Raw genomic sequence first — 12,373 nt, forward strand, 5'->3', positions numbered from 1 at the left:
ACTGGGCTCAGCTCGAACCTCGTGGTGCAGTTTTCTCAGCCCGGCACTGGGGGCTCGACAGAAGGTGACAGGACATCATTATAGGATACAGGATATGGGGCACAGATGTCCAATGTCCAGAGGTCCAAACGTCATTACAGAACAATCAAGTAAACACCGCAAAAAGCCGCCCTAATGCATCAAAATAGCAATAGCAAATGAAAGCACTTAAATGGTTAAAATTGTTCTGGCAGTTCTTGTTTGGATATTAGGAGTGTTGACAGTCAATATGCCCCTGCTACATTTACACATTATTAACACAATTGTTTCCTGCTCTCTGAATAGATCCTGGACAAATCCTGTCCAGTCACACTTATATTCTTCTTTAAGCCACTCTATGTCACTCTAATGCGCTAACATATTCATAAAACATAAAAAAAAAACTTGCATGATTCTGTTCTCTGCATCTTTTAAAATTCTCATTTAAATATTTACTGTATCAGCTGAGAAGAGTAACCCTTCGTATTTCTCATCCTCTTCCCGCCATCCACCCGAGGAAGGGGGGTGTAGGTGGAGGTAAAAGTGCCCAGGGGCCCCCCGAGCGTATGAGAGTTGCCATGAAGACGACGCGGGGAGAATTCTGTACCGCAATCACAACCGGAATCCTGCAGAAACATGAAAAATGAAACAGGTCGATTCCCAGTGGTAAATGGAGAATGTGTCACACAACTAAAGGAGAACTTCTTCCACAGACTGCGAGCTCCAGCTGAACAAAATGCTGGTGGGTCGGCGTGGGAGATCAGCTGGGGTCGCGGGTCCGAAAAGGACCTTCTGTTTTCGGTCAGTGGTCTTTTGATTTCTGGCGTCGTACGGCTTCTTATATCAAAGAACTAACCCCCATTGTGAAGGGCCATTCACCTCCCCCCTCCCACCCCAAGAGAGACAGAGGAAACGGTAATGGTGTGAAGTGGCCTTTGAAATGCTCTCCTTTGGGGGACCTCAGCGTAAAGGGGGGTAAAGCAGAATTCAGTGCCGGATTCGGTATGAGTAGCCTGAGCGCTCGGAGGTTAGGCAAACGATACATAAATGCAAGTCAAAGGACAAATAATGTGCAAACAAAACATCCATCATCACCAGCTTAGAAGGCATAATGGTACATTTCGTCTGTTTATAGACACAGTTTTGGAAAAAAAGCGAACAATAATAGAACTGACTGAAAGGTAAAGAGTTGCACGCCAAAGGATTAGCACTGAAATGACATGCTGTGGGTGTTGTCATGGATACAATCACCCTGCTTTGTCATTGGCAGGGCCGTGCAGTCTGGGCTGCCTTGCCTTGCTCCATTTATACTGCGGATGCTAAGTTCACATCGCTGCTTTTCCGAGCCACAGTTGGTATTTTTAGCCATCGATGCAAGGCTGCCCCCCCCCCCCCCCCCATTTCAAGATTGATTGATTCCAACTCAATTTCCATCGAAACAATGTGGCGGAAGATTTTCAGCTGCAGGTTTAACCGTATTAGACACATGGGGGGGGGGGGGGGGTTCCCTGTGGGTTACTGGCAGGAGACCAAGAGGGCACGTGTCGGCGTGTATCAGTTTAAGGCATCGCCATGGCGATAGCGGCAGGCTCGCGGGGAAAACAAGAGGCTGAGCAGTGACTGAAGTACACAGCCGCTTCCTCTCGCACCCGGAAAAACACAGAAGCAAGACATGTGGTGGCGTCCATCCTCACAGCCTTATCGCCCAGCACATGGAGCAGGGCAGGGGAGCGGGAGGGACATCCCAGCTGGAAGCTGGTGGGATGAGGCAGAAGCAAGACATTGCAGGGGGGGTTGGGGGCTATGGGTGGGGACCAACCAAAACAGTTCATCTGCCTGTCCAACAAGGACAGGCCACTGGTTCCCATGCAACATCCCTACCTGTCCCCCACCCTCAGAGGAGCATCCTGACTGTTACGACACGCAACTCGACAACAACACGGATGGCGGGAGGAGCAGAGAAGGGGGCTTGGACCTTTAAACGGCCTGGTTTACTTCACACTGCGTTTCAGTCTGACGCCGGCATGGAATCCAGAGGCCAAGCAAAGCGCACAGTGTTCACTGACTGAGATACATTTTCTCTAAGTACCATTGTGCTTATGACTAAAGAGATGTTAATTTGAAGAAATATTCATTTTTATGTAACTTTCTATGCGAGTTCCTGACAATGAAACTGAATGCTTGATGGATTCATTGATAGTTTATTACATACAATGTTCAAGGAGTGAAAAGAAGCCTTTTTGGGGGATTTAAAACCTGTTCTTAAAGAACAGAACACGATGCCTAAGATAAGACAGAAATGTTCTTGTCCAGTATCACAGAAGGGACAGAATAATTTAGGTATAAATAATTGCAACAGAAATAACAATTGAATGCAGATAAGTAGGTACAGAAAATAGAAAGTAATAGAATGTTGCACACAGTGCACCATGATGGTAAATCACTGTATTGCGACTTGCATATGTACATTCAAGGTCCAATCAGAGCACACATCTCTTTATGAGAGGCGGAGCTGGAGAGCTGTACGGCGATGTGTAGGAAGGAACGTCCATAGCTCTCGGTTTGGCATTTGGTGGAAATGAGCCTGTGACTGAATGTGATACCAATGCTGTGGAGGTGCTCATTACTGTCCGTCATCGAGAGCAGTTTGCACATCGTCCTTCTCTCCACAACTGCCTCAGCTGTGTCCACACGAAGAGGGAGGGTCCACAGAAGCAACGCTGCAATCGGAATGGATGAATTATTCAGGATCACCTGCCCCCCAGCATGTGTCCCCCAAGTCTGAGGTCTCTTCCACAAGACAGTCAGGAGAAGAAGCTTTAAGGTTACGGAGGTGAGGATCACAACATGGGATAAAACAGACAGAGCCACAGCGAAAGTACAAACGAGGATTAATTAACGTCTCTGGAGAAGTCAAGTGGCATGATTTAATTACCAACCAATGCAACCACTATAAAGATAATTAGGGACTCTGCCTGTCAACAGCAGCAGGGGGCCTATGGGCACCTGAAACAGACTCGGGGTCGACCCAACACCTGCATGTTCAGTTGGGACCCATCTTCGTGCCAAATGGGGGAAGAAGCGATTTTAAGGCCCACAAACATGCCAACGTGTAAACATCTCGGAAGCCATTTCCAGCACAAATTAGATTAAGGGGCGATGGAGTCGCAAAACAACTAGCCAATTATTGCTAACTATGGTAATAGATGTTGGCACAGGCTGGCCTTAAACATCATTTGCAAGGCACTTCTGTTTTACAAATGTCTAAGAAAGCCCACGCAGCATACAAACCAGAACAACACAAGCAGCTCCCTCCGATGACCAAGCCCCCCACCCCTGGCCACCATCCAGTCCCCCAAGAGGACAGGGTCTTTAAATTCTGTGGAACACAGTGGCTTCTGCGCACCGATTATCCTGCACAACAAAGGGACACTCTGTACCTGTGCAGGACAGTCACCCCGGGGGGGGGGGGGGCTGCAGCTTTGTGGAGGATAAGGAAGCGGACAGGTGTCCGGCTTGTTCGGCCCAATCCGGGCGACGGGGGTCTCATGTGCTGAGACGCTCCAGCCGGGCATCAGGTCAGCAAGCCCCCCCCCCAGCCAGGAAAAAAAATATGGACAGATCTGACCACTGACGGCTAAAAAATAGCAATGGCAACGCTGTCATCTCATGTCGCCAGCTTGATGGATCTGCCAGTATTCCAACTCCGGATCGCAGGCCCTGCTGCCCTCGTCCTACTCTAATACGCTTCGACAGGCTGCCACAGACTGTCCAGGCATCCTCCGAAGCTGTGCTCCACATGCAGCGTCTCACAAGCCCGGCTGGCATCCAAGTAGCGCGTCCAGACCGTCTGAAAGCGGCCATATGGCTGAACACGTACACGCGCCCACGCACGTCTCCGCGGAGTCCCTCGAACACGGGAAAACAAACGTGTTTAAGGGAACCGGGGGGGGGGGGGGGCTTCTCAGGATCGGCCGAGGCAGATGGCCAGGCTGAGTGCAGAGCAGACGCTTCCTGTCGATGGAGAAATAATTAAACTTTTAGAGGCGATTCAAAGGTCAGCGCGCAATAAAGATCCAAAAGATTGTTTGCAATTACATGCAAATCTGCAGCCACTTGTTGTCGCTGAGCGATGGCAACTGACGCGGTAACCATGGCCACGGCCAGCGCTCACATCAAGCGAGAGGCGGGCAATATGGAACGACCATCGCGGAAAAAAACACAATGTCTAATCTAAACAAACCGGGGCGTGTCACCATGGTAACCAAGTTTTCTTGTTTAAGTGAATGAGGCGGTGCACAGGCTGGATTAAAGAGGCCTACTGGAGATCAGCGGGGGGGCGGGGGGGGGGGGGGTCCACAGGAAGGTATCGGAATAACAGCACATTAAACGTCTCCAAAGCAGGAAGCACCAACCGCTTCAAACTTTCCGGAGCAAGGTGGCAAGCGGCGGTAAAGGAAAACAACAGGACGGCCGTGATTGGTTCAGCAGAGAGTCACGATGAGCAGGTGTGAGGTCCAGGCCCGGGGGCGGGTGTGAGGTCCAGGCCCAGGGGCGGGTGTGAGGTGCAGGCCCGGGGGCGGGTGTGAGGTGCAGGCCCAGGAGTGCATGCAGGATAAACAAGACAAGGCAGCGAAACATCAGGAGTTAAATCCTCCCACAGAAGTGCAGCTGACATTTGCCGTTCATTATTTTCCATCCTTTTCTTAAACAGGAGCTTTTGCCCAACATCTGCCCAGCGAGGCCTTAGCATGGATCCATGCAGCACAAGCCGTCTGTGTGTGGACAGAACATCTGGCTCCTCCTAAATCCACCCCCACGCTTACGGTCCATGGTCAGTTTGAGGTTCACTGGCGAACAGCCAGCAGAATACAAACAGCGTGTTCACAGGGGCGAGAGGAGACGTCCCAGTACAGCAGAATGGCTAATGCGGGCGATCTAGGCAATTTTTACCATGGAGTGATCACTGGTGCAGTGCTGTTTCCAGTATCTCAGAAGCAGCAGTCTTCTGGGATTTACACACAGTACAATAAAGAATGAATAAAAACCATCCAGTCAGAAGCATGTGTGGCGAATACAACCTTAAGGGGCAGATTGGTAAAACCTCTCAGGAAGCCAACCAGCTCAACACAAAGGCGGGGAGCAGACATCTCTGAACACAAGTTCTCCAGGCAAAAGTGGATTCTGCTGATTACTTGGTAGGTAGCTAATGAAGTGACCACTCAGTATATTACCAGGAAGAAAACTTGGTTTCTGAGGTGCTGATTACTCTAATTAGACCAAGAAATGTTCAGAATTGCAGTTAAGGAAATCCACTTGAAACAAGAAGGTTGTGGGTTCTGATCATGCATCGGCTCACTCCCCTGATGCAGTTGTGCACCCCAGGTCCCCATTTTAACATCCTAAACTAAAAATGCTTTTAGCTAAAACTGCATTCCGTCATTCCAGGGTAGGAGTATTACCTCCGTAGACCAAGGACGAAATTAACAGCTAAAATCAGGTTTAGTCCCCGAGGGGTAACTGAACTGAATCACTCTGGACCACATCGCCAGATGTGGAGTTTAGCTACCCATCCAGAAGCCATTCAGAAGGATTGCTGGAGATGTGTGTGAGGCAACGGATTACAGCTCATTAACTTCATGATGGAGCAAAGGTCCAACAGACTAGACTGCAGACAGACACCAAGGCTCTGGCTTCCCATCCAAGGTGCATGCTGACCTCACAGCCTCCGGACTCTCCGTCACCCTGCTGGGAACCATGGTTCAAAGATGGCTTGGAGAATGAATTCTGAGGTATCGGGGTGGCCACAGTCTCGATAATTTGTTACAATGAACATGCAAACATCTTCACTGAAGAACAGAAGGTCATAGAAGTTTCATTTCAAAGCAGAGAAGTTATAAAAAAAATTAAATAGTCCAGTAAAAAAAGAAATGATTTGAAAATCAGTAGGATGTGATTTTTCATCACCTTTGCCTGAAGCTGTTATGTCATGTGCTTTAAGCATATCCCTGCAGGACATGATGTAAGTTATTTATACAATGATCCATCCTCTCTGAAGTATTAAGTCCGGCCGATTTAGATAGGAGCCTGAATTTACACCAACACCACGGCCGCACTGGTATTCCATAATGATAATTATTTTAAAGATAAAAATATCTTACTGTCGGCGATCAGATAAGGTGGACTATTACCAGAATTAAATGGGCCTCTTTCGTGTTGCCTGATTAAATGGCTTTCAGGCAAAAGCTACTAAGGTTTCCGTGACTAAGGCACGGCTTCATTTGGATGCCCTTATTAATCAAGCCCTTGCTGAAGAAAGGAGTATTTCTGTAGCAACTTGGCTTCTTAAAGCGAAAAGTCAGAGCCCTCATGGAGATGATGGTCTGGGGTGGGCGTCACAGAGGTGCAGTGGCGTTGAAGAAGCCTGATATTGGTGAGGGGGTTGGGGGAATGGCCACACATTCAATAGTCTCAGGAATAAGTGAAAAGATGCAATGCAAGAAAGAGCTTTAACGTTATTTTAAAATAATAAAGATTTCATCGTTTAAAATAAGACTAACACCCCATTTAGGGTGCAGTTTCATACAAATAAAACGAAGAAATAACTGTTCCGTATGATCAGTTTTTTGTTGGTTAGCCCACCCTGTGGTCTGTGGATTCCAGTTCCCCAGTGCAGTGACGGGGACACTGTGCTGTAAAAATGGTGCCGTCCTTCAGATGACTTACGAAACCGAGGTCCTGACTCTCTGAGGTTATGAGAGACCCCTGGGCATCTTTCCACAGAGTAGGGGCCGGTGCTCCAGTGCTCTGGCTAAAACTGCCCACTGTGGCCCTTTCAAATCTGGCTGCCTATTCATCCCCTGTATCTAACTGGTGAATTCTCTCCTGCCCCTTCACCACCATAGCTACATCGCATCATCTAGGTGGGGGCTACACAGTACGGTGCTGGTGGTTTAAGAGGCTTGCCATTGGTCCTGGGAAGTGCTTTTGAGTGTTGTGAAAAGCGCTATATAAATGTAACATTCATTCATTCCTTCAGTCAGTCATTTATTCATAAAATGATTTTCTCTGATACAGGACCACAGTTGTCGTTAGGTATGTGTCCTGCCATCGCACTCTGCAAGTGCAGCGAATCGGCCTCAGTAACATGCAGATTCAGAGCCCACTCTTACTTGTTTGTTTGTTTCCTTGTACGTATTGGGGGCAGGTCTGCCGCTATTTCCGACACCCCTGGTGTCCTCTTTCCGTGTCTCACAGCTGCCTCACCGGGACAGGAAGCCATCACACATTCAGGGCCGGAGAGACACTGCTGCAGAGATGGGACTGCGAGGATCTGCTCACCAGTCTCTCAAGGTCCTTCGAAAAAGCTTAGCTGAGCAGAGTTAACACAAACTGGGGTTTCCTCACAGCATTCAGCAGAGGGGTCCCCCCCCACCCCCGTTCCGGGAGTATTTTAATTTAAACAGAGAAACATTCATCTTGGTGCTCGTCCTTTAATGTTACAGCCATCCTGCTGATATTTACTGCATGACATCAAGATTTTCTCTCTATTTCCAGGTCAGCGCTGCATGTCGTAATTTGGGGGGGGGGGGGGGGGGGGGATGGGGCAGCCCCCACCTTATTCAGTGCTTCAGAAGCATTAGCACCAAAGGCATCAGGGAGCATCTACAAAACATCAACCTGGAGCACACCAGGTCTACAAGGAAGCGCACACACACACACCCACCAACGCACACACACACAGACACACACACCCACCAACGCACGCACACACACACAGACACACACACCCACCAATGCACACACACACAGACACACACACCCACCAACGCGCACACACACAAACACACACAGAAACACGCCCACACACAGACAGTCATTTACTGCATACTGCCAGCATATAATCCAGCAGGAACCAACAAAGGAACTAACAAGGGCTGAAGCTGCGATAAGCACGCCCATCACAGCCGCATTGTCTGCTTTTTTCTACTTTGTACGAAACAGAAGCAATTTAATCTCCCAGCTCTGCAGGAGGCTTGAGGACTAGAGGACTAGAGGCTAAAGCTGCTGGCTCATGCTCTTTGCTTCAGCCAGCTTCAGCATCGAAGCTGGACTGTAACAGAGCCTCCGATGGAACCTTTTCACAGCTCTGCTAAGCTGCTAGTCAGAAAAAACACAGTAACATTACACAGCTACCCATCCCCACACAGCAGAAAACACAGTAACATTACACAGCTACCCAGCCCCACACAGCAGAAAACACAGTAACATTTCACAGCTACCCAGCCCCACACAGCAGAAAACACAGTAACATTACACAGCTATCCAGCTGTATAACCAGCTCCTGTTGTTTGGCTGAGCTATATTAAACTATATTTTTTCCTACTAGTCTACACAGAATACTTAATTTCAAAATGAAAAAAAATTGCTGTGAAAAAATCTTACATTAGGGGCGGCATGGTGGTGCAGTGGTTAGCACTGTTGCCTCACACCTCTGGGACCCGGGTTCGAGTCTCCGCCTGGGTCACATGTGTGTGGAGTTTGCATGTTCTCCCCATGTCGTCGTGGGGTTTCCTCCGGGTACACCCGGTTTCCCCCCACAGTCCAAAATCATGCTGAGGCTAATTGGAGTCGCTAAATTGCCCATAGGTGTGCATGTGTGAGTGACTGGTGTGTGAGTGTGCCCTGCGATGGGCTGGCCCCCCATCCTGGGTTGTTCCCTGCCTCGTGCCCATTGCTTCCGGGATAGGCTCCGGACCCCCCGCGACCCAGTAGGATAAGCGGTTTGGAAAATGGATGGATGGAAAATCTTACATTAATTAAAAATAAATAATAAATAGAGTTTGTATTAGATACAGTGTAAGCATGCATCCCATTTATACTGTAGCATCACTTAAACCAGAGTTTCCCAGCCCGGTCCGCGGAGACCCCCAGACGGTACACGATTTTGCTCCCTCCCAGCTCCCACCCAGTCAGTCCACATTTTTGCTCCCTATTGAGAGATGGGAAGAAGCAAGAACGTGGAGCGTCTAGAGGGTCCATAAGGACGGGGTTGGAAAACACTGACCTAAACGATCACAAAATAACTTGTGCAGAATCACTAACCTGATAACTTAAAGGCAGCAGTTTACCGTGGTCCTTCACGTCGCCAGTGCAGAGAGGAAGGCGGCTATTGTGGACAGGCAAAGTCTAAGTCCCAACCAAAATCCATTTAAACATTTTGTAAATGACCTGGAGGCTGCTGTTCATCACTGAAAACCAGCCTGCCTGTCCCTGCTCAGTGGAGCAAAGAGGAGTGAAGGAATATCCCAAAACCCAAGGGTGTCGCCCCCGGGGAAAGTGACATCAAAAGGCTGGGGGCTGTAGCTGCCGTTTCCACCAAGTCCTGACACAGGGCCATATGTCAAACGAATGAAGACATTTAAACACTTGCCATTTTCAAAAATTAAAATGGTTTCACCGCATTCATATGGTTGGGTGTGTGTTTGGATCCAGGCAAAGCACGGCCATTTAGTCCATGAGATTTGAGACATATATGGAGAGCGGTGCGTTCTTTTTCTACGTTCCTGGCATAATCAGCATCGGTCCGGTGTATCTTATCAGTGCTGAATATTGTAGATCAAAGGCCTACATGTTTACAAAATGTATACGGAATACAGGTTTCCAGATAATCGATTTCCTGTCATCTCTCAGCCGCTTTGGAGAAACCTGAGGAGCGAGTCGGCCGACCTGACGAGAGGCTACAGGGTGAGATCATGTCACAGCTGAATGGTTTAGGTGCAACCAGATATCTGTGTGAAAGGCTGGACCCTCCGTTCTTTTTGTCTGCTACTATAAAGCCCTCTACATACATTAAAGCAGCTTTATTCCACTGAAACTCCCTAGAAAAGTTTTATCATTTTGTGTGAAGTAGGTGAATTTGCACCTGGAGAGAGAGAGTATTATCGGTGGTCGATAATGCAGGACGGCCCGTGCGTTGTGCTGCCAGTCAGTAGTAGGTATTAGAAGCACTTTTCACTATCATGGTAGATCTAGGATTTCCAGCAAACAGGATTCAGTCAATAAACAAGACATAGCAAAGCAGTGAACTCCTCCTGAACTTCACCCCCCTGTGTACATTATTTCACTGGCCTCCGCTTTTCCCCACATGCTCCTCTGGGGGGGCGACTTCCTCTGAGCAGTTCCTGTCCCTCCAGCCCTCGCTTCACTCGCAGCCTGCAGGTTCACCTGGAGCTGGAACAGAGGTGGGGGCCTGTCAGTCTGCTCCTGGAGCCAGAGTATCTCCTCAAACATGTGAGGGGCTCTGCGGGAAGCCGCAGTAACAGGGTTCGATGCCGGGCGTTCTGCACTCTTCAGAGAATTTCAGTAACTAAACTCTGCGACATATTACACTGCTAGATTAGAGTAAGTAACCATTTAAACATGTGCTGTGTATAGAAATATGGATGTACAGTATTGCTGTAATAATAGTGCAGAGGGGTGCATCAGTCACAACAGCATTCAGTTGGGGGGGGAGGCTGATGGATGTCAGTCTGGCAACAGCTGTAGGGTACGACCAGTCTATAAAACCCAGGCCTGATTTGGAGTAAAAAAAAAAAAAAAATGAAGGAAACTAATGGTCCCACCAATCCAGGCTCGATCCAAACGATCCCGCTTAGGGCGGCGGGTACGACACGTCCAGGCCGGTCTGGTCGGTTCCTGTAGCAGAATCCAGATCCTCCTGCTGTGTTTTGTGGATCGACAGGCAGATGCAAAGAAAACGAAAACTCAACCGCTTACAAAAGGCTTTATTGTTCAAACAGACTAAACGTTTTACAGCTCCAAGAACAGACAGCTTGTGTGTGTGTGTGTGTGGGGGGGGGGTGGGTGGTTTGTAAGACAGCACAGCGGTAATCTTGTTGGGATACGGTTTCCAAAGTTTTGGATCAATACGGGGTCATTGGCGTACAAAGAACAAGATACATTCATCTGTATTTACTTACATCAATACAATTAACCGTGAAGTATTCTTCAGTAAAACTAAGTGTTAAACAAGCTTACAATACAAGCGTTACATTATTTCATATTAATACAATTACCTCATGGGCTTTGATCATCATCCTATGCACGGCGAGTGACTGCAGCGTGACACATGAAACCTGTAAATTGCTGACTCAGATTTGGATACTACAGGGCACAAGGGCTGAATGCAAAACTAAATTACAGAACTGGATTTAAGGAGAATGGGAAGAGACTTGGCAAAAATCCCTTTGGTAGGTTTCCTGTGTTCTCACAACAAGGATTGGCTTTGGTTGTATGTCACAATGGCATCAAACAATGATATCAATCATTCAGGAAAGGAATTGCCTGATTATTGAATAATAACGTGTGAACGTCCCAGAATCTCATTGTGACACACAGAGCTGATAGCCACACTGGGGATGTCAAGCCTACACTCCCCATTCCCTCAGTGATGCTCCTGCCTTTTCTTTAAAACTCAGAAATGTGCCTGTTTCCTTGCTCTGCACACAGGCCCAGAAGTTGGGTGTATTTGTGTCGATTCTCAGGTTTTGTTTTTTAATTTCTTTTTTGAAAAACCCACATATTTCCTTCCTTCATAAAGTCCTTTTTTATTTGGTCTGGGATGCTGAGCCGATAACGGCACGAAGGTGACGGGGTTAGGTGTTCCAGCCCAGCCCGATGTGAGTGACCAGAAGGTAGCACATGCCCACCGTGGACGTCAGAAGCATCATGGGAAATCCCAGCCTGTGACACAAAGCACAAGGCGCAGTTAAAACAGTATCCCTACACCTCACACCTCTGCTCCTGGCAGTTACTGCAAATATATCAACAGAATGCACTCCAACCTAGCAACGGGGAAAGACAAATCGTTTTAGTGCAAAAATTCAACCACAAATTATGGCACTTTTTAAATAGAGCTAAGCGGTATTAGCAGAAGTAGATCTAGTTAAGTACCTGAGATGAAGTATTGAAAAGCAGGGCTCCCTGTTGGAGATTCAGAGTCTGGACAGTGGATGTACTGAGGGGAGTGTGAGTTCACCCTGATGTATAATCCCATCATTACAGTCACAGCTGTGGTCAACCAACTGACCCTCAATCCACCATCAATTTTCAATACTATACAACTTCTGGCTTGATAAAAATGCTGAAAAATGGAAATCTGCAAATGCATTACTAATCCATTCCTGCGAGATGTAACATGGGTGGGCTTTGCCTTCAGGCTGCGCCCTCCCCCCCTCCCCCCATCTAATCAGCCCTCACACTGGGAATCTTCTGAGAAACATGGGCATTCCTTCCATGGAAGGGGAGGTGTTGGCCTGGGATAGCTGGGATTACATACAAACATGCAATATTA

At 48.0% G+C, this 12,373-nt stretch overlaps 1 protein-coding gene across 2 annotated transcripts in view; it reads right to left on the minus strand.

The window, feature by feature from the left end:
* Positions 1–10,787: 10,787 nt before the first annotated feature.
* The window catches only part of oca2 (oculocutaneous albinism II), a 55,054-nt gene continuing 53,468 nt past the window's right edge, over positions 10,788–12,373 (minus strand). For both annotated transcript variants that reach the window (XM_048999399.1, XM_048999398.1), the window contains one exon: positions 10,788–11,763. In XM_048999399.1, coding sequence (XP_048855356.1) covers positions 11,676–11,763 — 88 coding nt within the window. In that variant the 3' untranslated portion in view covers positions 10,788–11,675. The remainder of the gene's footprint in view (positions 11,764–12,373) is intronic.

This window comes from Brienomyrus brachyistius, unplaced genomic scaffold (genome assembly GCF_023856365.1).
Source record: "Brienomyrus brachyistius isolate T26 unplaced genomic scaffold, BBRACH_0.4 scaffold44, whole genome shotgun sequence".
Classification (NCBI taxonomy): Eukaryota; Metazoa; Chordata; class Actinopteri; order Osteoglossiformes; family Mormyridae; genus Brienomyrus; species Brienomyrus brachyistius.